The sequence below is a fragment of the Chrysochloris asiatica genome, unplaced genomic scaffold (genome assembly GCF_000296735.1).
Source record: "Chrysochloris asiatica unplaced genomic scaffold, ChrAsi1.0 scaffold00077, whole genome shotgun sequence".
NCBI classification, from domain to species: domain Eukaryota; kingdom Metazoa; phylum Chordata; class Mammalia; order Afrosoricida; family Chrysochloridae; genus Chrysochloris; species Chrysochloris asiatica.
In genome coordinates, this window is record NW_006408595.1 from 8,077,778 (window position 1) to 8,104,160 (window position 26,383).

General features: G+C 36.4%; 1 protein-coding gene across 1 annotated transcript in view; it reads right to left on the reverse strand.

Annotated features, from left to right (window-relative positions):
- Window positions 1-26,383, reverse strand: part of ADAMTS20 (ADAM metallopeptidase with thrombospondin type 1 motif, 20) — a 246,227-nt gene that overhangs the window by 137,091 nt on the left and 82,753 nt on the right. The window contains exons 5-12 of the mRNA XM_006865315.1: window positions 19,271-19,354; window positions 18,159-18,283; window positions 16,637-16,677; window positions 13,710-13,815; window positions 11,070-11,216; window positions 9,119-9,260; window positions 4,153-4,257; window positions 323-468 (exon numbers count right to left, since the gene is read on the reverse strand). Of these exons, the coding sequence (XP_006865377.1) occupies window positions 323-468; window positions 4,153-4,257; window positions 9,119-9,260; window positions 11,070-11,216; window positions 13,710-13,815; window positions 16,637-16,677; window positions 18,159-18,283; window positions 19,271-19,354 (896 nt within the window). The remainder of the gene's footprint in view (window positions 1-322; window positions 469-4,152; window positions 4,258-9,118; window positions 9,261-11,069; window positions 11,217-13,709; window positions 13,816-16,636; window positions 16,678-18,158; window positions 18,284-19,270; window positions 19,355-26,383) is intronic.

Genomic DNA, 26,383 nt, shown 5'->3' on the forward strand with positions numbered 1-26,383 from the left:
AGTCCAGTGTATTAACCAGGACTCCTTCATATGACCAGTATTCTTAAATACTGATTAAATCAGAAAACAAAAAAGATCTGAAGAAAAGGGTGTCTGCCTCAGCCTCAACTGAGATTCTAAACATTATTTTAATCTAAAACATTTACTTTTTAAAAGATCTGAATCTACCAAAATATAAAATAATGTTTTAAAGTATGCTAGAAGTTTTCTGAATCTCAGAAGCTTACAGACTGACCTCCAGTTTTAGAAGTAAATGAAACTGATGTTTACTTTCTGGTGCCTTGAGATAATCTTAATTTACAGTGACATAAAAAAGACATACTCAGGGTGATTACAGAGCCTGGTTGTGCTTTTGATTCCACCTCCACATGTTCTTGAACAAGAACTATAAGGTCCCCACGGTCCCCATTCACCATCTACAGGACGTGTTTCCATTTCTTTGTTTACACATAGTCCATGGCGGCAATGCTATAAAATAACAAATACAAAAACATTAGAAGAATGATTCATGTATATCTAATTAGAACATTACATTAATTATAGCAGCAACATAAAGATCAACACAGGGACAAATGTATATAATTGAAAGCCAATATGTTCCTTTAGAAACTGACACCACTTTATGACGATTTTCCTGAGTATCTACAGAGTAACTGTAAGGAGATTTGTGAATTGCAAAAAAAGGATGATGTTTCCCTTGCCTTTGTGATTTAGTGTCATCAGGGAAGGAAGATCTACATAACATGGAGAAAAATTAGACACAAAAATTACAAATAGTAATTTTAAAAAGAAACACTCATATGTTAAATTAATATCATAGACACCCATGCTTTTTAATTTTTACTCAAAGATATTAATTTTCTCTCCCATTTTTAGATAATTTTCTAGTTCATCTCATACCAAGTGTTAGGAAGAAACACCCACGTCTCTGACCACTTCTTCTCCCTTCCTAATATCATCTTCACCTATGAACTCAGCCTTCCTGCTTACTGTGTTAAAAGAAAAATCCATGATCTTGTCTAAACTAAATCCCTCCACTGGTGTACTGATCCCATCCCTTCTCACTTGTCTCCAACAATTCTCACCTCCTTCTCATATATCATTATTGTGTGATCCCCCACTACACAATTACTATAAGGTGGTCATGCACTGTTACCTGTTTTCACTATTTGCTAACAGTCTGTGAGGAGGGTATGTTCAGAAAATGAGATTAAACTTTCAGAATTTTTTAGAAAATGAACAAATTTTGTTTATTAAGCATGACAATTTAAAACATTGCTATATTTTTCTATGTTATCCAAGTCTATTTTTTATTAATTTGTACAAAAGTATCAGTTTGAAAATCATTGTAAATAAAAATAGAGAAAACAGGTTCTTCACTACACACGTCTGAGAAATATTTCACTAGAGCATACTGTTATTTCTCCCATCTGTTAAAAACTTTAGACTTCACTCCCTCACTACTTATTGCCCTGTTTATCCTTTAAAGGGCTGCCTGTGCTCATTATCTAACTATTTTTATCCTCTCCTAAACCCACCCCAATCAGGCTTTTACCACCACCCTCAATCCCTCCATGAATCCACTCTTGTGGTGATCACCAATGGTCTCATAATCTTATAACCAAAAGCCAGTCTTCAGCCCTATCTTCTTTGACTTAGTAGCAGTAAGTGGCACAGTTGGTCACTTTTCCTTTTTCATACATTCTCTTACTTGACTTATAGGATTATACACATTCTTTGTTTTCTCTTATTCATAATAATTACTGTCTCTCAGTTTCTTTTGCTAGTGCTTTTTCTTCTTTCTGACCTCTAAATGTTGGAATGTCTTAGGTCAGATCTTGGCCCTTCATTCTTCTCTATCAACACTCACTTCCTTGGTGATCTCAGTCAACTCCTCATACTCATCTCCCAATGACTAGCAAACTTATATCACTCAGTATAGATCTCTCTCTTGAGCTCAACTCATATATTAACTCCTTAACTCATCTCCACTTGAATGTCTAATACACATTTCAAATTAAACAAACCCCAAATCAAATTTCTGCCCTTCCCTCTCAAAACCTGTTACTACTGAAATCATTTTCATCTAGATTGCTAGATGCTGTCAAGTCAACTCTTACACTGACCTTACATATAACAGAATGAAACATTACACACAATCTCTGTGATCTTCATCATTTTTGCTCTATTTGATCTCACTGTTGCAGCCATTCTGCCTTTGAAGGTCTCTCTATTTTTTCACTGACTCTCCACTTTACTTGGCATGATGTCATTCTTCGGTGATTGGTCTATGTGATGACATAACCAACACCAAGCCTGACCATCCTAATTTCTAAGAAGTATTTTGGCTGTACTTCCTCCAAGAGAGATTTATTCATTTTTCTGGCAGTCCAGAGTATATTCAATAATCTTTGTCAACACAACTCCAATGCATAAATTATTATCTAGCCTTCTTTTTTTACTGTCCTGTTTTCACATACATATCTGGGAACTGAAAAGACTGTGGCTTGCAACAGTTGCACCTTAATTATCAAAGTGTCATCCTTGTTTTTAACACATGAAACAGATCTTTTACAGCACATTTGTCCAATAAAATATGTTGTTTGATTTCTTGGCTGCCACACTGATGGATGATCCAAGAAGAATGAGATGTTTGACAACTTCAATTTCTTTGCCAATTATCCTGATGTTGTTTACTGATCCATTTGAAAGGATGTTAGTTTTCTCTGTGTTCAAGTATAATCTATGTTGAAGGTTGTCATCTTTGAGATTCATCAGTAAGTGCTTCAAATCGTCTTCATTTTTGATAAGCAAGGTTGTTGTATCACTTGTATATTTCAGGTTGTTAATGAGTCTTCATTCAATTTTGATGCACATTCTCCCTTTCTATTTTTTTAACATACAGAATGAAGAAATAAGGTAAAAACATACTACCCTGCTGCATATTTTTTTTCCATCTTAAATCATGCAGTATCCCTTTGTTCTGTTCAAACTGATCTATGTGCAACTTCCACATGAGCACAATTAGTTGCTCTGGAGTTTCCATTCTTTACAATGTTATGAGCCACAAAGTCAAGTGCCTTTGCATAACAGATTAAACACAGGTAAACATCTTTCTGGTGTTTTCTACTTTCAGCAAAGATTCAATTGACATTTTCTAAATCAAGCTTGAACTTTTAGCAGTTCCTTGTTGACATATAGCAGCAGCCATTTTTGAATTATCTTTAGAAAAAAATTTGCTGGCAGTGATATTAATGATGCTATTAAACAATTTCTGCTTTCTGTTTAATCACTTGTCTCAGAATGGGCATGAACATGAACTTTTTGCAGTCATTTGGAGAGGTAGCTGTCTTCCAAATTTCTTGATACAGACGAGTAGCACTTCCAGGGTTGTATCTGTTTGCTGAAGCTTCTCAACTGGTATTCTATATATTCCTGAAGCCTTGTTTTCACCATTGCCTTCGGCATGGCTTGGACTTCTTACCTCAGTACTAGCAGTTCCTGATTATACGCCACCTTCTTAAAGAACTGACCAATTCATTTGGATGCAGAGGCTCTATATTCCTTCCATCTTATGTTGATGCTTTCTGTGTCAATTAAATTTCCTTGACTCTCAATAAATCAGCCCCCACCTTAACATCTCATTGTGGAATTATTCAAATGAAATGGCACAAATGCTTTGAAAAATTGGCATGTTCTTATGAAGTTAGACATACACCTATCCCATGACTTAGAAACTTCATTTCAAGGTATTTACCCAAGAGAAGGCAAATATATTCCACAAGAAGACCTGTACAAAAATATTCATTATGGGAAACGACAACATCATCTTTCCCCCATGGAGCAGCTGAAGAGTTCAAACCGCTGACCTTGAGGTTAGCATTCCAACACATAATGCACTATGATATAAACCTATAATTATTTCTGTGGTAAACAAATTGCAACTTTAATGTTGATCTGCTCCCATCTTGACACAAAAAGAAATAAAACTGAAGTAAATGCACTTAGCAATGTACCAAAACACGACAAACAAATAAATTCACCTAGCAGAGCAAAAGCTGACAATAAATAATGAACAGAATTCTGAAAGGAGAGTAAATCACATCCTTGGATAATCTCTCGATACAAGACTCACCCTTGAAGAAAACCTACCATCCCTGGACCACAGTATGTTCCATCAGCCAGTGGCATGTGCTGAGTACGACAGCCCTTGTGAACTCCTTCTGCACTTGTGCACCAGAGACGCCTACACTGTTTCTGCAAAGTGACATAAAGCAAGAGAGCAAAAGTAAAATACCACAATCACCATAATCATTTCAGCATAATGCATCAATTTATTAACTGATACTAAATATTTCCTGGTTTCTTAACTCATTGCTCGGATTAATCAGCAAAACTGCTTACTAAATAATTAAACTGTTGTCATTTTATCTAAATGCATAAAGTAGCAACATTTAGCTTTTTGTATTTTTACATTTTTATTCATACATTGAACAATTGGAGAGATGAATTGGAGTGAAAGTACTTAAAATTATCTAAGACATTTTTTCTCTCTTTACAGGATATTTTTCTAAAGGACTTCTTGTTTTTAAATGTTATTCATAAGGAGTTTCCAAAGGCCTCTTTTGATATCCAAGCGTGGAATGTATGAATAATGTGCACATGAATATTGCATAAGATATACTGAAGTTCTTCATTTTATAAATAGAATGCATACTTTCCATTTTTGAACAAAGGGACCTGAAGTTTTCACAAGGAAACGAAATACACAGAGGCTCATAGGAGCTATAACCCTAATATTTCTTCACTTTTTCTGAATTTAAATTCAAAGGTAATTTAGTGTCCAAACTTGATAAGAAAGAAATATATCACCCAGAGAGAGAGGGGGGCTGTGTGCTAACAACCGGAGGCAGGCTTGCAGGGTATACTCTTTGATTGGTTGATGATGCATGGACGGGATTGTAACCATGGCAGTGAAACAATATATGATAGGATGAATGTAAAACTAATGTTATCCCATGTAAACTATCACATAATTCACAAAACATTGAAAAAAAAAGAAGGAATGGCAAATGACATGGAGACACTCTTCATAGCTTTACTTATTAAGCCAATTTATGCTAATTAATATTTTGAAGAAAAAAACAACAATGCCACAAACCACAGAAACCTGTATTAAAAGTTTCTAAAATGTGGAGCTATTTCTTATCAACATATCTTCCGTTTATAAGGTATGGAAGAAGGCAGTGTATACACACCTCTGTAAGCCTTCTCTGAGGAGTCCTGGTGTGGCACTGTGGGTTAATGTGCCAGACTGCAAAGCCGTTTGAACTGAAATGTTGGTGGTTCAAGCTCACCAGTCGCTCCTTGGAAACCCTATATAGGGTCGCTATGGGTCGGAACCGATTTGATGGCACTTAACAACAACAACAAGCCTTCTCTGAAGAATTCTGTGCTGTTTAATTGACACTACATCAAAATGACAGTTTGGGAATTCTCAAGGGATTCAAATAAATGTTCTTTGAATTTGGAGAACAGAAAGAAATATGAAGAGGAGAGATCAGGTCTAAAGCATGGATAGGGTAAGGTTTCCCAATGAAATTCTCACAGGACAATTTTTACTACCCTTGGAGAATAAACACATGCATTGTCGTGATGGAAAATAACTATTTGATGCAAATTTCTGGACCTTTTCCTTACCATTGCAAATTTTACACGTATTTATTAAAACTTCTTCATAAAGAGAAAGACTTTTATTCAATGCTAAGAAGAAATCATTCTCTCTACTGTGGAACAATAAAAAACCTTGGCAATTTTCCAATTCTGTGGGGACTCAGCTTAAGCCCAATACTGAAAATATTTTGTTACCAGAAAAAATTTTATTTTTTTTTTCCTCTGATTTTCCTAATCATATGTATTATATCAGAAAATTAGATACAGGAAGAAGAGGATGCCATTACCTCAGTGTGCTGTGAATGATATGTCTCTGAGAGATGTTAAGTGGGAGGAGTGTCAATAGAGTCTAGCAGTAGAGGCGTTCGGATGGCATGAATTATAATATTTAACTTAGAAAACATTGACATACACTTCTATGTGGTCTTCTAGAAACCATACCAGAATTTTATCCATTTTGAGGAGCATCAACATGGGAATGAATGAATCACTGCTTTAAGTCTGAGCAACATTTGGTATTGTCATTATTTACTATTGTTTATTGACATAAAACTATTTCTACAGACCAAAATCTTGCATTGGATATATAGCTGAACATATAGTCATAATTATGTAATATAGAAAATAACTTTTGGTATTGTCATCATAATAAGCATTAGAACAAAGTTAAGTGCATGACATGGCATTAATGCATTGATGAATTCAGAATAAATAAAATGAATTGAATTGACTCTCAGAGAAAATCAATGTATTCAAAATCTGTACATTGCAGTTTGTCATAGGTCAACTGCAAAAATAATATAGTCATATTTATTCATTATTCTGATTTTATGAGGAAATACTTAAAATAACGACTATTAAGGCTATGCACCATGTGCTGCATACATACCAGGTGATTTTTATGCCAATTTTCTGAAGGCATAACGAACATATTTTGGCTTTTTTTATTGCTTGAGTAGAAAATGTATATATATATTTTTTTTTAAATGACATATATAAAAAACCAAAGAAGCCTTCTTTATAATAAGTCTCTGTGATTGTACTGTATTCTTCAAGCAAATCTATTAAGATTGTTGTTGTTTTCAGGTGCCATAGAGTTGGTACCAGCTCATAGCGACCCTATGCACAACAGAAGAAACACTACATGGTCCTGGGCCAACTTCACAATTGTTGCCACGCTTGAGCCTATTGATGCTGCCATTTTGCCAATCCATCTCATTGTGGGTCTTCCTCTTTTTCTCCGACCCTGCACTTTACCAAATACTATATCCATCTCCAGTGTTTGGTCCCTCCTGATAATATGTCTGACGTATGAGAGATGAAGTTTGGCCATCCTATCAAGATTACCCTTTTGGAATTCCCCAAAGCAGTTGGTATAACCTTCTGAGATGACCTCTCTGCCTTGAATTTAATACGCCTAGAAGATCCCCTTTGAAGTCATGAGTTTGACTGGATCTTGTTTTATTTTCTTTGATGATACCCTAATGAGACAAACTGTAGCCATCTACAAACCTGTACATGTATTAACTGGAAAAAAAGGAAAGAAATATATATTTTATGATAAAAAATTAAATATCAACTACCATAGTGGATGTGTAAAGGGTTAGTGAGATCGGTGAATATACATATAAGGTTTGGGCAAAATATTCACTATGTAGAATTTGGATTCCTAGTGTGGCACTATGGGATAATGCACCGGACTGTAAGGTCAGTCTGAACCACAAGGGCAGCAGTTCAAATTCATCAGTCACTCCTCGGAATCCCTACATAGGTTTATCTATGAGACTACAAACCCATATCTATAGTGACTGCTGTTGATGTTAATTGCCATCAAGTTGGTTCCGACCCTGAATTAAGGTTTCTGAGGCTTTAAATCTTCACATGAGTAGGAAGCCTCATCATTCTCCTGGAGTGGCTGATGGGCTTGAAACACCCACCTTGTAATCTGTGGTCTACTGCTTATCGTATGGAGACACTGTATTCTCACACTGACTGCTAAGTAACTTTCATTCATTCATTCAACAAATATTTGAGGCCACCCATAGTAGGCAGTGTGGATTTATAAATTTATAAATGATTAAGGCTGCATTTTGATCCCAATTATCATAATTTAATAATGTATTAAGCAAGGTAAGTATAGAGATATGTAAAGAATGTAAAAAACAGTGACTACTGTGCCTAGAACATAAAGCATAATTTCACTAAACAAGTGATATTTATTCTGAAATATACATCAAATTTACTCAAAATCATGATTATGGTGGTGGTGGTGGTAACATACCACTGAGTCAGTTCCAACTCATAGCGACCCTGTATAGCGTTTCCGAGTCTGTGAATCTTTACAGGAGCAGAAAAAGCCTGCAGATAGTAGGTTTTCTTCAAGGGTGAGTCCTCTATCAAGAGATTATCCGAGGATATGTTTCTCCTGCGGAACTACATGTAGATTAAAATCGCTGACCTTGTGGTCATATATTTCTCTGGGAATTAAAAGTATCCAATCTATGGTCTGGAGCTTAGGATAAGTACTAGACAGCTTATCACAAGGTTGACAGTTCAAACTCACCAGCTGCTCCCTAAAAACCTTATACACATTCATAATGAGTCAGACCGACTCAACAGTACTAAAGAACAATCTGTGGTGAGCACTGTTGGCTAAGTGTTAGACAGCTTATCCACAAGGATAAACTGAGTAGGAACCTACTCAGTGGTGCTCAACAACAATAACAATCTATGAAAGAGAGCTGCAATGGAATGCTAACCACAAGGTTGGTGGTTCAAGTGCACCTGTCACCAGTTGGAGAAAGTGAGGCTTTCTGCTTCCATAAAGATTTACAGCCTTGGAAAGCTTACAAAGGATCACTGTAAATTGCAACCAACTTGATGGCACTTAACAACCTAAAATCTATGAAAAACCCTCAAAATAAATTATAAAGTAATAGCTTAATAAAAATTAAACAATATATACCAAATTTTATTCACTTGGATTCAAATCTATGTGAAACAAAATTTTGTCTGTTGGATGCCTTAACCATTTATTAACAACTCAGTATAAAAATATCAGCACTGCATCTTCCCATTCCCAAACCAGTATCTTTTGAAATACATAAAATTAAATACTTTTTTTGTCAATTTTCAAATTACGTTATGAGCTCTTCTAGCCCCTGTTTACTAAGTGAGAATACTTTATAGAATTTAGTGAGAATTGACAAAGATAATTTCTTAAGTACCTAACACAGTGCCTGGCATATAATAAGTACTCAAAACATTTTGGCTTCCTTTTTTAACCCCTTTCTGCCAAATACCAATTTTCTTCTAAGAATAAAAAATTATTAAGATACTCATATATTGACTTCACCTTCCTTAAAGGAAAACAAACAGTATTTTGAAATATATCACAGCTGCAATTTCATTGTAGTTTTAAAACAAAGGATACCATTTTCCTCACCAAATAGGGACACACTTGTGATCCAGGACCAAACATAAGCTCACATTGTTTATTTACACCATACATTAATCCAGGAAGCTGTGAAGACAGATCAAATACTCTTCCATTTGGTTTGTCAAGAAGGCATTCCCCATGACCAGTGCTGTACAAATGCAGAAAATAAAACATTGCAAATATACATGGAGGCATTTCAATACAAGATTTTTCTCACATTTTCTGAAGTCATGCACTTTCAAAGAAAATATCAGTATTTTAAAATAATCTAAATTATAACTCATCGAAATCAGTATACTAATGTTCTTCCCTCATAGTTAACAAAAGATTTTTTATAGACTTTATTTTCTTGATCCCCTAAATCAGTTTAAAGGCTACCATAAAAAAAATAAGTAAACAAATTGATAAGAATATAATGTATGAAGCATACATCACATATTACATTATTACACTTTTGCTCTACTTTGCTATTCAATAATAATACCCCATTTGCAATGTAAAAATTTACAAAAAGTAAAAATTAAGTTTGAAAATGTTATAAACAAAACCAACAGAAATATAATGTTAACTGTTATGCTGGTTCCACCTCAAAAAGTTTTCTCAAGTATAGCACAGAGTTAAGACTCCCAGCTTGAACTCTATGGTTCTACTGGGCAAGTTACTGAATCTTCCTGAGCCTCTGACTTCATGTCTGTAGAAAGAGAATAGTCCGATCTACCTCGTCATTTGCTCCTAAAGTACATGATATATAATACAGTATAAGTGGCATATAAATATATCTTTTTCCTACTTATCATAAAATAGCCAATCTAAAGAAAAGCTTATAAACTGTTCAAACATTCCAACTGGATTAAAGGCAACCCTTTGTGCCACTGATATTAAAAGCTTTTTTTTAGAAACTTTTACTGACAAAAATACTATGAATTTTTAATCCATAAGATGAACATTTAACTTTTAGAATTCCCACTGAAGATAATTATAACAATCCTCCCTTCAAAACAAAACAAAACAAAAGCATAACTACTGGTATGGTCATCAATTCCTTAACTAACCATTGAAGAAAGCTATAATGCAATCATGCACAGATCAGCAACTGTATGCTATGTGTTTCCATCAAGTTCCCATAGAAGGATAAGTAACCAATACTGATTATACAACTATGGTATATATTTATTAATATATTATATTCCAAAGCATGGTTTTATTTCTTTCTAGCAAGAGAAGTAATTAACTAGGAACTTCCAATAGTCTCAACATAGCGATTAAATACATAATCAAATATACAGTATGGTACTGAATTTATATTAAAAAGTACCTGGAAAGGGCTGTGCTTACCTCTTTAACAAGTTTTAGTGATTAAGACAGAAATACCATTTGGATAAAAGGCGTTGGCAAGTTGGGAAATTAGGTGGGAGGTGGAGTAACGAGGCAAGAAAAACCTAGAGCAGAATCTCTTCAGAGTAGGGAAGTCTAAAGCGTCTGAACACTAGGAGTCTTCCTATTCTTCTTCTAAAGTGTCTGAACACTAGGAGTCTTCCTATTCCTGCGCCCTTCTTATCTGTCTGCCCTTCAGGAACATTTGAAACTTTTAAACGTCTCTTAAAATGCCACCTAGTAACTGCAGAAAAAATTTAAAACACACAAGGAAGGAGGGATTCCAAGTAAGCCTCCCCTAAAAAGGAGTTTTCATCATAATAAATGGTCCAAGTGAAAACGTCAGACTGATCAGAACTTCCAAAAAAAAAAAAAAGGACTTATTTTGTAGATATTAAATAATGTGTATATACAACTCTTTCCTTGTTTTCAAGCATATATTTGTATGGTGAAAGTAATCTTCAATTGAAACAACTGAGAAACTAAACAAATCAAAACAGTTTAAAAGAGCACACAAATTTCAAATTTTATAATTAAAAAATCTGTGAACAATTCAAACAAAGTAACATATATTCAGACTTACTCCAGGAATTCTGTGATATATTTCTGACTACATTTTGACCAGGTCCAAGGACTTGTATGGTAATTTAAACTTGGGGCCATAACATGATACTGATGTTTAATTCCAGCCTCCTTACATTTAAAACTATCATCATGTGGAACATTAAATCTAAAAATAAAGAAAAACACTTTAAAAAGAATATTAAAATATTATTTCAGAGTATGCAAAATTAGTAATAGATATTTTGTTTATATGATATTATATTGAAAGTATAAATAAATTTAGTTACACTAGAATTTATGCTGTTAAGTGCCCTCCAGCTGGTTCCAAATCATAGTGGTCCTGCATAGGGTTTCCAAGGAGTGGCTGGTGAGTTTGAACCACCAATCTTGAAGTTCAAATAGACCTCATGGTCCGGCGCTTATCGTACAGCGCCACACCAATGCAGGATTCCAAAACGCCTGCTCTGAACATAAAGCATTGTGAAAAAAGAATATTACCATTATGTTTAGGGGCCCACGACTTTTAAGAAACTCTAGATTAAAACTTTTAATCAGTAGTACAAATCATTTGGATTTGGGCTCACCTCATCACAATATAGACATAACTTTCATGTACAAACACTGCAAGTTTCAACATACCCATTCTTGTGGATTTGGATTAGACAAAGAAGATACTACAGTCTATACTACTGATTATTGTTACAGTATCAAAAGGGTTTCCTATATTCCTAAATCACGATCATTCTGAACGATGTCGTAAAGCAAACAGCCTAAGTACTGTCCTTGGTTTGTAATCACTAAGGTATGCTTGATAGTACTGGAATAATAGAAGGATTTCCAAATAGAATGCCCTCCAACCAAGTCATCACAAAAGAAATTATATTCAATAATTAGCTGATCAGCAACAGATCCCATGCATTTATTGGGGCACAAATAAGCATAAATCCAAATTTAGAAGATATCTTAAAATCATCTAAGCAGACCTTTGTCTAGTAAAATATGTATTCAATTCAATCTTTTAATTAAATGACTTACCCTTATCCTAGAGACATCTAAAGAGTTTCTTTGGAAGCAAATAAAAAATGTAAATAAATGCCTTTTAGGCACTCCACGCAAGAGTAGTTTTCTACTAGTTAACAGCCTTTGTTGTCGTTGTTGTTACATGCCATCGAGTCAATTCTAACTCATAGTAACCCTGTATAGGGTTTCCATGAAGCAGCTGGTGAGTTTGAACCACCGACCCTGAGGTTCAAACTGACGTTGCAGTCCAGCACATTAGCCCACAGCTCCACACCAAGATTCCAGTTAGCAGTCATTGTGCCAACATATAGGAGGCACTATTGCTGGTTTCTAACTTAGCCTTGTTGTTGTTGTTATGTGCCATGGAGCCAGTTCCGAATCATAGCGACCCTGTAAATCTTTATTGGAGCAGAAAGCCTCATCTTTCTCCCATGGAACAGCTGGTAGTTTCAAACTGCTGACCTTGCGGCTCGCAGCCTGATTCGTAACCACTATGCTACCAGAGCTCCTTAACTTAGCCTTAGAAACCAGCAAAAATGTCTCCTACGTGTTGTCGCATTGCTTCAACATGTAGCAATTCTCCTGATCCTATACCCCACTTCAAAAAACAGTTTATAAAGTTGAGTATGCAGTTTGCTGATGAATATGATATATAACCATTTCAAAAGACACCTGAAAGGCAATAATTTACTAAAAATTATTTCCATTTCAAGATACTCTACCTATATTACCTTCAGGCATGACCAGGAAAAGAAAATGCAATAAAACTAAGAAAGACAACTCTAGCCTCAATTTCTTATTAGTAGACAACAAATGAACCCCAAAACTTGTGAGGGTACATTTTGAGTCATTTTTCAGAGAATGAGTTTGTAGCGGGATTCTGACTTCCCATGGGAGCTCTAAGGTCCCACAGGTCATCATATGGCCTGTTCTTAGAGCACAGAACCATAGCAGAATGTTTAGTAATGTAGGAATAAGGGAGATAATGTAACATTTTAATAAAATGCTATGGAGCAGGATGGGTGAAACTTTAAACAATATTTTAATGTTTATACAAATAAATAATGTTTAAACAATATTTAATGTTCATCAGATCTCCATGGACCACATGCTCTGCTGAGGCTCTAGGCTATAAGAGAAGGAATTTTTTTTGAATTAACAAATATCCATTGAGAATTCCCAGAGCCAGTAGCCTCTATAGGCATTTCCATAAGAAGGGAGAGGACAATACCTGGTCATGTATACTATAACAAGGAACTGAGGCTACAAGGGTTTGTTATGTAATCTAGTATGGGTCAGGAAATAAAAGAATTCCCAAATTCTAGATTTTTCTTAATCTATTGTTCTCTGGAGCCTGCCTGACCTAACATGGATCACAAAGGAGAAAGATTTAGTATTTCAGGGATGGAAATTATTCTAATACTTATTTTTATATATCAATGTTGTTGTTGTTAAGTGCCGTTGAGTCGTTTCCAACTCATAGCGACCCTATACAGGGTTTCCGAGGCTGTAAATCTTTACGGGAGGAGAACGCCTCATCTTTCTCCTGTATACTTATTATGCAATTGAAGATAGGATTTTAGGCATTTTGAGCAGTGGCACATAACTGGTGCAATATTGAGGTGACAGAGATACTTACACATGCCCAAGCTCATGGGCTATTGTGAAGGCAGCACTGAGTCCATTTTCCTCACTAATAGAGCAGCTCCGTAAAGGATCACACAGGGTACCTAATTCTGCTAAACCTGAAATGCATCACATTCATATTTTATCAAAATGGGATATAAAAATCATAAAGTAAGAACTAAGTTTTTAAGCATGTATCATAGTCATTACTGTTTTAAAATGAGTGCAAAGTTAGTCCTGAATACTGGAAGCACATTTAATAGGATGAGAGAAAATCTGATCAAATGATTTATCTGCAGTTCAACCTTTTTAGCAATTTTTGGGATTCTTTTAATCAATAAAATAATGGAAATTATCCAATGTGTAAACAATTTAAGAAAAGGTATAAAAAGCAAAATAATCTTTATTGCAGGAAGGATGATATGCTTAGGGCACAGTAGCATGAATAGTAAGAAATGCCACAAATGTTTAAATCTGTAAGAGAAAAACTAATGAAAAAAAAATCAGAGGACTACAAATCTATGATTTAAAAAATAATTAAGATTTGAAGTAGTATTCGTTTGTTGTTTTAGTGCCATCGACTCATAGTGACACTGTATAGGCTTTCTGAGGAGCAGTTGGTGGATTTGAACCACTGATATCAGAGTTCAAACTGACCTTCAAGTTGTATACAAATATTCAATTATCACAATAATTAATTGAGCAAATATGTGTTAAGTGTATAGTGCCTGGCATTTAATAAACTGAAAATATATTAAATAAAATACAATATGATTATAACATAAGAATTATTATGAATGCTCACAAATTTATAACTATTCCAGCAATGAGGAATCCATCATCTATCACGATCTCTTCATTTTAATACAAATAATAACATGCAGTATAAATGTGCTGACAAAAGATGGAGAGGTAGTATGAATTGCCTAGACATCAGAGAAAGTAATAACACTGTGATAGGGTTCTACGTCATCTAGACTGGACCAAGAGTTTCAATGATTTGGCGGTGAATACACAGTAATCCCCCACAAGATTTAATAAATGCAATCAATCACACAAGGAGAACTGCTATGAGCAGCCAATAATTGAAAGGAAGCTTCCTCAGCAGTGTGGCCTTCTTCCAATATATTAGACACCCAGGCAAAACTTGCTTGCTTTATGCTGAGTCTAGATCCTGCATCTCGCTCATCGTTGTGCCTTGGTTCTTTAGAATTGAGCCAGTTGACTGCTCTATTGCCTGCTGATCCTGGGAGTCCTTAGGACTCAACCTGCCTACCTGCTGTCTGACCTGCCTACCTTGGGTTCATAAGCCCTACAGCTATGTGAATCAAAAGCCTTCAGGCTAACAACTGCCCCACAGACTTAGCAATTGTCCACCCCTACAACTGTGTGAGTCATTTCCTTGATATAAACCTCTTTTAAATACACATATATAAGCTTCATTGGTTTTGTTTCTCTACAGAATCCAGCCTAAGACAAATACAGTTTAAAGAGTTCAATGAAAATAACATAAAAAATTCACTCACTAAAATAATTGATATCCTATTATCAAGCAAGTTAATGCTACCTTTTTTTAAAAAATGTAGTATGATACCACAGCTTTTACTATTGTTCTTTCAATGTTGTTGTTATGTGCCAGTGAGTTGATTCCGACTCACAGAGACCCTGTATAGAGTTTCTGAGTATAAGCTGGTGAGTTTGAACCACTGATTTTGTGGTTCATACCAACCTTTCAGTTCAGCGCTTATCCTACAGTGCCACACCACAACCTTTCATAGTTGGTTGTAAATTGATCTGCTGTCCAGTAAAGATTCTCTAAATAAAAAAAAGTTTTTCGTATCCAGAATTATCATTCCCTTTCTCTTAAAATTTTACATTTAGAAATCCTTTGATATAGAATATACACACCTGTATAGGTACTATATCTTAGTCCTATCCTTCAACATGTTGCTGTTGTTGTTAGGTGCCAATGAGTTAGATCCGTCTCCTAACAGCCCTAGGCACTACAGAACAAACACTGCCTGGTCCTGCACCATTCTCACAACTGTTGCTACACATGAGTCCATGGAGGCTTCCACTGTTCCAATCCTTTTCACTGGGGGCCTACCTCTTTTTTGCTGACCCTCCATTTTACCAAGCATCTTCTTTTGATGCTTTCTATATCACTCAAGATATTTTTTAATAGAAAGAAAAGGTCTGCCTTCTTGCTCTAATGTCAAAAGGCCTTGCTGGAAAACAAAATAGTTTTTTTCTAAGTTAGAATCAAGACAAAAAGGAAAGAAAAAGAAATTATTTAACAGCTCTGTGTAGAAAGCCTGAGATTACTTCTGTCTTACTCAAGATTCTAAAATTAATGTTTGTATGTGTGATTTCTAGTCAATTCCTATCATTTCTCTGTCTATATCTATATAAGAATATATCTAATAAGAATAAGAAATGTAACATTTTCTTCATGAATATCTTTCTGTTTCCAGGACTTCATTAATATTTTCTGATTTCTTTATAATTTGCCAAGTGGCTGAATTCTAATATATTCATTTTTGAGGCTGTTTAGATATTTGGGACACAATATTGACTTGATTCTCAACCGTATTTATGTTTTATATTTGTAGGCGTATGTATTCTAAACTGAAATATTGAAAACAAACTTTGTTTTAATTGGGGTTGTTTTTGATTAGAGACAAAGCAAAATACTCCCATAACAGGAAACACATATAAACATGCAAAAAAACAAACAAAAAAACAAGTAAATATTAATGGTTATTACTCTTCAAAATCCAAAACTGACTTCAACAACATTAACAGCTATAACCAAGGAAACCAATCAAAACTGATAACATTTAAAACAACAGGAAAGCAACCTTAAAAAATCATTTCAAGTAATTTTGTAAGCTAAGATATAAGCTAAATTTAGTAAGCTAAATGTCATTTATAACTTACCTAATGTATCACATTTCTCTCTGGTTCCACAAATGTCTTCCCTTAAAATAAAAGAATTACTTTGAAGCATTTTTAAACAATATTTCTGCAATGTATGTCAACAAACAAAAAAGCTTTAATTACGACATGACTTTTATCACACACCGCTTCCAAATTCTAATTGTTATTAAACTCTCAATAAAGTTAAGCTACAGTAAAGCTCCATTTGTGTCTTTCAATAAGTAGCCAGTGTTACACAGAAGTCATTGCTGTAAACAGTCTAAACTGAAAATCAAGTTTAATAATAAGCTTTCTAAGTGCTTTATACCATATATGTAACTGAATAATACAATGTTATATAATTACCCTTTTCTTGATAAGTCAGTGTTTTTATAAACTTCACCTACTATTCTCTCTGAAAAATTAAGTTCTCAGACTTTACCAAATACATTATTTTCTTTATTTTGTTTCTTCAGAAATTACTCCTAATGAGTCAATCCTACAGTTTTATTTCCTCATGGTCTCCTCTCTTAGCTTCTTTTTTTCCCCATCTTTAACCTTTCATATGCAATAGCTGCTGCTTGAACTCAAACTACAACTTACAGCAAAATCTGATGACAACAGTACAGTCTATAAAATTAAGTCAACTCTGCTTTAGTTTAAAAAGAGACAAATACACTTCAGCTCTTTTACCTGTGCTAAATGTTTTCATTTCAGGCTTCTAGAGCTTTCTCTGATTCTGACCTCTAAATGAAGGATTTATTTATTTTGATCAAGTAGAAAAGTAGGTAAATAAGTAAACTAGAATCTAAATAGTTTAGCAGCATCAAAGGTGTGAATCAATAATGGATCCACCAAACCAAACCTACTGCCATCAAGTCAATTCTGACTCAAAGTGACCCTGTATAGGGTTTCCAAAACTATACCTATTGATGGGGGCAGATGGCCTCATCTTTCTCATAGAGTGGCTGGTGGGTTTGAATCAACAACTTTGTGGTTAGCAGCCCAAAACCTAGCACACGGTGACACCAGGGCTCCTTGACAATGTACAGTGGAGCTTTTAAAGTGGATATTCATTTTACAGTTGCAGAAACTATTTTCAAATAAATAATAAGTGTTGAGAACAACCCTAGGAAAAACAGCCTGGAAATTAAGACATACACTGAACATCAAAACAAGGAACACATCATTTAAAAAGTAGAGGGAATCCAAAACATGGATAACCAGAGAAATTCAAAAGGTTTTCTTTCCAAGCCATTGAAAGATCAAGTGGAAAATTAACAAAATCTGTTCTTGGTTTTATAACTGTATTTATTTCCAGGCACCATTCTTGATTCTCTCATTCTCTCACTAACATGATAAAAAATATATTATTTTTTGTTGTTTAGGTCAGTTCATTGCCTTACAACCTGACATTGCTAATAAAAGTATTCAAAGAATAATTTGATGCAGCATCAATAACTAAGGTAGTAAAGTATCAGTGATCAAGCAGGAGAAACATGGCAAATAATTGCAGATAGAAGGATAATTTTTAAAACTATACCTAGTGATAAGAACAGCAGTATCATGGTGGGACGGGTGGGCATCATCAAGAACATTCTGAGTTTGTTGCCATAAACAAAAGTTGTGTAAAGTGGTAGCTGCGTTAAAACTGATGACTGGTCCTTCCTACGTGAAAAATAAGCAATTCAACATTATGTCAAAACACCCAGGGTCACATCATCTTCCAAGTCTATCCTATCAGTACAATTTATTGAGCTGCATATTCATGTTGTTGTTGCTAAGTGTCATCAAGTCAATTTCAACTCATAGCAAACCTCTATAGGATTTCTGAAGAGTGGCTGATGGTTTGAGTGGCCATCCTTGAGGTTAGCAATCTAGTGCTTATCCTCCAGCACCGCAGAAGGACCCCAGGTATTTTCATATACAAATGAAAAAGTGACATTATATGTTTACCTAAACACATGTATTTTAGCAATACCTAAAACATTATGATCAAAATTGAATTGTTGTTGTTGTTGTTAAGTGCCGTCAAGTTGGTTCCAACTTTTGGCAAACCTGTATAAGGTTTCCAAGGAATTCCTGGTGAGTTTGAACTGCCAACCATGAGAGTCAAATGACCTTGCAATCCAGTGCTTATCCTACAGCGCAATACCAGAACTTCGGCTTAGTATATAATGTATACATATTTACACGAATTGGTGGACCTGCCATCTTGAAGAAATAAAAGTAATCACAGAAGAAAGAGTAAGAGGTATTGGAAAGGAAGCAGTGGTTTCAACAACAACAACAACAACAACAAACCCCTCTCTTTAGATCTTCTCAGTGTAACCATTATATATGTGGATTACGAACTTTCAAAAATTATCAGTTTAAATCCTTCATGTTAGGATCATAACACTAAATACCTGAAATGTTTTTATCCTTAGATTATTAATTTTTGTTACTTTCTCTGCTCAATTAAACTCTTTGCTGACATTCATTTATATTTATTTGCATCATAACAGTAAAAGGCAATCTTGCTCATTTTCAAATCAAGTTTTTTAAAGTAAATAAAAAAAAAAATCCTTTTCCAATATGAGTTTTGCAATTCAAATATATTTCTACTAAAAGCTTACTACAATGAAAACTACTAATTTTAGACCTGTTTCTTACCTGCTCATTATGGATTACAACTAATTTTATAATTACAATATTTATAAGATTTCCAATAGTTGAGTCCTTGTAGATTGCTGCAACCTGCAAGAGAGGAAAACAGTAGGATTAGATGCCTAAAATGAGTATTTCTTTTTTAAAGTAAACTCTAACCAATCTTAGAACATCTATTCTCTAACTTAGCTGCACACTGGAATCTGCGGGGTATGTTTTATATCCTGATTCTCAGGCCACTTCCCTTACCAATTAAATCTAGAGTCAGAACACAGGTATTGGGGTGGTGGTTATGTGCTGTTGAGTCGGTTCTGACGCATAGCGACCCTACTTCCCAGGGTTTCCAAGGCTGTAAATCTTTACAGGAGCAGAAAGCCTCATCTTTCTCTCACAGAATATATACACTAATTTTAATTTTTTTAAAATAATTACAGTTTAAAGCCCAGTGTTAGGCCAAGTATCCTAGACTTATTACTGAAGACTGCTCCATGAATCAGCAGCAACCATGTCACCTAGATCTGGTTAGCAATGCCCCACCTGGACATAATGAATCAGAATCTGCATTTTAACAAGATCTCCGAGTGATATGAATGCACACTAGTGAGTGTATGTAAAGATTACAATTTGTTACAGAGGCCAGAAGCAGAACATCACTCTATCAGCCAATGGTACTTCAACACAAAATCTAACAAGATTACCATTGCTTATTGTGTCAAATAGAGTATCAGCGGAACCAGAGTGAAAGGCATCTCTGAAGCTACTGAAACATTCCATCACCTTTACTACTATTTTAGCTGTTGTTGTTAAGTGCCATCTAGTCAGTTCCAACTCATAACCTTATAGAGTTTCCAAGAAGGGGCTGGTGAGCTTGAACCACCAACCTTGCAGTTCAAACTGACTTTGCAGTCCAGCGCACTAACCCACAGCGCCACACCAAGACTCCGCTTCAGCTAGAGAGCCATAAATACTGACAAGCCTTTGTCATCTCTACCTTCAGTGATGCCTTTCACTCTGGTAGAAGCATGTTTTAGCAAGACTGTTGGTAAAGCCAGTGGGATTGACAGTAACTTCATTTAAGATAGGTCAGTCTGAAAACAGGCAATTTCAAGTAGGTCTGTTAGCACTATAGTATTGTCCACTTTATAGTGGGAGCTATGAAAATCTATAGATCAATTTACTCCTTTTTGTGCAGCATTTTTAAAATGTCTACTGTAGAAAAAAGTATACTTATATTTGTTATTGCAGAATTATCTTTTGAGTTTAAAAGTAGATGTTTTTCAAAGTCAAATTACAAGGCAGAGCAAATACTACACCTCCAATGTATGGACAAAAGCTTATTTCCCCCATTAAAATGCAAAACAGTTGTGAACTCTTCTGCAAAGGATAACATGCATTTCCAGTACTCCACAGAGAAAAGAGCTTAAATGCTATGATGTACGTAAATGGCTCATTTTTGTTGTTAAATGCTGTTGAGTGGGTTCTTACTCACAGTCATCCTGTATAGGGTTTCTGAGGCCCTAAATCTATGAGAAGCAGAAAGCCTCATCTTTCTCCTCTGGAGCCACTGGTGGGCTTGAACTGCTAACTTTATAGTTTACAGTTAACAGTCCAGTGCTTAACCTACAGAGCCACCATGCTTCCAAATAACAACCATATTCTTATCCCAAATTTAATGACTATACAATGACAACTCAGGTGTTAAAAGCTGTAACATATAACATTCAAAAACACAAAGATATTTAGAGCTTCATGAGTTAACAGATGTTACAACTTTCTTGAAAAGTGTTCACTAGCAGGTATTTTGAAACATATTGTCAGTATTTTGAAAGTCTATTTTAAAATATATTATTCTACCAAAAATTCTTTTAAAAGTAATTTTAGAGAAAAGGTAATTAAACTGTTAAGGGAATACAGCTGGGAGAGCTGGAACTTGGTGGATCTGTCTTGTTTATTCAGTTTTCTGCCTGTGACAGGGTCCAGTCTTGTTTATTCAGTTTTCTGCCTTTGACAGGGTCCAGTCTTTCTACTTTGATATTGTTCTCTACTAGTAGAAATGTTTTCCTTTTCCTTCTCTGACAAGTTTCAGCCTTATACAGGTTCCAACTTTCACAGATTTTACTGTATAAATTAAATAGACCCAGGTTCAAGTTCTAACTGGTACTTATTGAGAACCCCTACTTCACTGCCTCCTCTAAGGACTGAATAAGAAGAGTGTACAGAAAGCATTCAGAATGGAGCCTAGGTCATAGGTATCAATCACACCATGGCCATCAGTCACTTCAGACTCATAGTCACTCTAAAGAACAGAGCAGAACTGCCCCAGAGGATTTCCAAGACTATAATCTTTTCAGAAGCTGACTGTTATATCTTTCTCCTATAGAGTAAATGGTATGTTTGAAACACCAACCTTTCAGTCAGCAGCCTAGAACTTAACACTCTGCTATTAGGGCTCCTTAGAACAATGGTGGTGGTTATGTGCCATGGACACAGTTCCGACTCATAGCGACCCTGTACAGGGTTTCTGAAGCTGTAAATCTTTATGGGAGCAGAAAGCCTCACCTTTCTTCCACTGAACAGCTGGTAGTTTCAAACTACTGACCCTGAGGTTAGCAGGCTGATTTGTAACCACTACGCTACCAGTTGTTGTTAAAGTTCCATTAAGTTGATTCCAACTCATGACTCTTCGTAGCGTTCCAAGGAGCAGCTGGTGGGGTTGAACCACAGACCTTATATTTAGCAGTCCAATACTTATCCTCCAACACCACATCAGGACTCCAGAACAATCACAGCAGCTTGTTGTTGTAGCTGTTGTTGTTGTGTTGAGTTTTGACTCATAGCAACCCTGTATAGGGTTCCCAAGGCTGTAAATCTTTACAGAGGCAGAAAGTCTCATGTTTCTCCTATGAAGTGATTGGTAGATTGAAACTACTGACCAGCTCAGGAACCACATGCTACCAAGAATCCTATTATTATTTCTATTATTATTATTACTGCTTAGCAAAGTTTTCCAGAAAAGGCTTGTGTTGCATATAATATAAGTTCCATTACATATACTTCAAATTGTTTATTGTAAGCTCTGGTAGCGTAGTGGTTACGAATCGGGCTGTGAACCTTAAGGTCAGCGGTTCGAAACTACCAGCTGCTCCGCGGGAGAAAGATGAGGCTTTCTACTCCCGTAAAGATTTACACCCTCGGAAACCCTGTACAGGGTCGCTATGGGTCGGAACTGACTCGACGGCACATAACAACAACAACAATATGCCCACATTGAAAACAAAGGATTCAAGAGCATCACTGTTTCATTTTTTTGTTGAATAATTATTGAATATGTACTAACAACATTCTTATCAACGGATTAAAGATGGAAGTTGTCAAGAATTTCATTCTTCTTGGATCAACTACCAACACGCATGGAAGCAGCAGTCAAGAAATCAAACTATGTACTGCATTAGGCAAATCTGCTGCACAAGACCTTTTTAAAGTGTTGAAGAGCAAAGATGTCAGCTTGAGGACTAAGGTGCGCCTGACCCAAGCCATGGTATTTTCAATAATCTCATATGCATGTGAAAGCTGGACAGTGAATCAGGAAAACCATAGAAGAACTGAAGCATTTGACTTATGGTGTTGGAGGAGAATACTGAAAGTACCATGGGCTGCCAAAAGAACAAACAGATCTGTTTTGGAAGAAGTGAAGCCAGAGTGCTCCTTGGAGGCCAGGATGGCCAAACTTCGTCTCTCATACTTCGGACATACTGTCAAAAGGGGCCAGTCACTGGAGAGGGATATCATGTTTGGTAAGGTGGAGGGTCAGAGAAAAAGAGGAAAACCCCAGTGAGATGGATTGACAATATGGCAGCATCAATGGGCTCAAGCATAGCAACAATTGTGAGGTTGGCCCAGGATCAAGCAGTGTTTTGTTTTGTTGTACACAGGGTCACCATGATTTGGTATCGGCTTGATGGCACCTAACAACAACAACAACTACACATGAGACACTGTGTTGCTTATAACAAAACCAGAGATGAATAAAATATCATCTCTATACAAATAAAACTTAGTCTCCTGGGGGTGCTGGTTGTTGTTATGTGCCGTGGAGTTTGTGCCAACTCATAGTGCGCCTGTAGAGGGTTTCCAAGGCTGTAAATCTTTACGGGAGCAGAAAGCCTCATCTTTCTCCTGCAGTGCAGCTGGTAGTTTCAAACTTCTGACCCTGAGGTTAGCAGCCTGATTCATAACCACCATGCTACCAGGGTTCCTTGGGGTACATACACAAAAATAGAGGGTTCAATTTAAATAAAGATCAGTAGTTTCAATATACCTGGCACTCAGCAAGAGAAAGATGAGGCTTTCTGCTTCCATAAAGATTTACAGCCTCAGAAACCCTATATAGGGTCGCTATGAGTCAGATCTGACTCAGTGGCACACAACTACCACCACCAACAACCCCTCGCAAAAAAAACAAAACAAAAACACCTCAAGTTGTTATTGTTTTATAATAAAATTATATATTTCATTAAATAATTAAGAATGTCACCTTTACTATTTTTCTAACTATATGCACCTCCTGCTATTTTATTGATTTTATATTCTATGTGTCAATTTCACTGATCAAAAACAAAAACGTACAGTACAGAGAAAGTAAATCACACACTGGAGATTAGACAGCTGGTAAGCAGCAGAACACAATTTGCAGTTTAGGTAGTTTGACTTCAGAGCTCTACGTTATTTGACAGTCATTCTGTCCTAACTCCTCCCCATTTAGCAATCTGTACAAAAATTATTTCAAAGTTCTGCCCCTTGATGCTGTCTTGCTGTAGTCACTTAAAGAAATCCTATGCAGTCAGGAGACCTGGGCTTCAGTTCTATTGCTAGTTACAAAACAGTTGATTATCCTTAGAATATGAACTTATCTGTTCTTGCTCTCAATGTTTGCAAAAGTACTGACTATCCTTGGTCAAGTGTTTTCATGCATTGAATTAAAAATAACTATGGACATTTTTTGGACAGTGGGATAAGGAGGACATTTGTTTTAAATAATAACAACAATCAGTTCAAAAAAGTTAAATAGTACGTTCACAGAGCTTTTCTGAATAAGCTTATACAGAAACACCTGTGAAAGCTATCGCCTATGTAAGGTAGAAACCTATCAGAGAAGGAAAACTCAAACATTCTCCACTAAAACAAGCAATGTCAAAGGTGGATAGCTTATAAGACTCTGAGAAACAAGGCAGTCAGTCCCACAGAGTCCCAGCTCTCTAAGGTTTCAGTGTATGTATTAAAATTTTTTTGTTGTTTTTAAGTTTTTATCATGAGGTTTACATGGGAGAACATCAGCTTTACACTCATCCTATCGTATTTCGTTTCATTGCAATGATTACAGTCCCCCTTAATGCATCATCATATAACCCCAAAGGGTACACCACACAGGCCCGCTCCACTCCGCATCCCCTCCTGCCCCCGCCGGCCGCCAGCACACAGCCCTTCTTCTTCCGAGTCCAGTGTCCCCAGCTGCTCCATCTGTCCACATCATCTCTGTCTCCATCCCTGGCGTGACTACTTTTCTGGGTAGGGTCCCGCTCTCCGTTCTTCTCACTTGATGGTCCCAGTGACCTCCGCTCCTGGGCTGCAAAATCAATCACTCTCCTCCTTTTGTCAAAAAACATCTACCTCTATATTCCCTAGCCTCACAGTCAGGCCTGATGACAATTATTCATTATTGTACCACACAAATCTTATCCCCATTTCCTTTCGCCAGGGCCCCAACAGATTGGAAATCATTCAGTGATTCTACCTTCCCCCGCCCCATCTGGAACTAGGCTCCCTCTTGAAAGCTTGTAAGCCTCTATAGGCCCCCTATTTTAGGTAGCCAATCACTGTCAACCCTGTGTACCGAGGGGGGTGGGAGTGATCCTTGCTGTAAAGATTTGTTCCCTTTTTTGAGCTACTACGTCCAAAAGGTCAGCAATTCAAAACTACCAGTTGTTCCACGGAAGAAAGATGACGCTTTCTGCTCCCGTAAAGATTTACAGCCTCAGAAACCCTGTATAGGGTCGCTATGAGTCGGAACCGACTCCACGGCACATAGCAACAACAAACAACAAACGTCCAAAAGGATAGGTTAAGTTCATCAAATTGTAAGTTACTCTTTTTTGTTTGTTTGTTCCTTCTCTTTCTTCTTCTAGTCAAGTTCTGATCATCTAGCCATCGAAGCCAGGTCAAGTGGGTACTATCTGCAAGTATGGGTGTTCTTGTGTCTCTCACCTCACTTTATATCACCTGGACACTTCACTCTCCACTCAGGTCTTCTGTGACCATGTCACTGCCTCTGGGCCCAGGAGTCCCTGGGTCTTGCCATACTGCTGGCCATCCAGGTCTCCACCCAGATTCATGGGGGTCTATTGAATGTGGTTGGGCATAGCTCGCAACTTCATTGCTGTCTTTTCCCCCTCTTCTCTTAATGATGACCAATGTGGTCACCATCCAGACCACAAGCCTGCTCATGTATTCCTCTTGAGTCTCAGTCTTAGAAAAGGGTTTGCTCTGAGGGGTCCTGACCCCTTGATGGCTCTCGGGCAAACAGCTTACTTGTTCTTGTAGTAATCAATCAGACTGCCGTTATTGTTTCGGATTTTTCCTGCCAGTCTTTCTTTCACGAAGTGTCTTCTGTTCTTCTAGCCGCTCCAGGCTGGTCTACTCGTCCTTTCCAGTGGAAATTTCCTACCTTAGTCAGTTCTGGATAGGGTTCTGGATTCCACCTATGGTCTTGTGCAGTGTAAAGGCTCCACAGGAAGTCTCTCACTGGGCAACTTCTAGCCCCCTTTAAGGGTATTCCAATCAGTTATAGGCTGAAGATGGACTTACAAGCTTTCTGTAGTTATGATTCTAGGCTATTCCTTTCTGCCCCCCGTCAAGTGTCTATTTTACAATGGTAGGCAAGGGAAACCAAGATTCAAAAGACAGCCAAGCATCTTAACACTATTCTCCTCTTTTAACCCTTCAAACCGTGACTCAATCCCTGTATTCCAGAGCCCTGTTGTTCCAAGGTTGTGCATACATCATCATTTACCTCTGTCCCACTTAGCCCATGCCAACCTGCCTAACTGTTCTCCCATCAGCCTT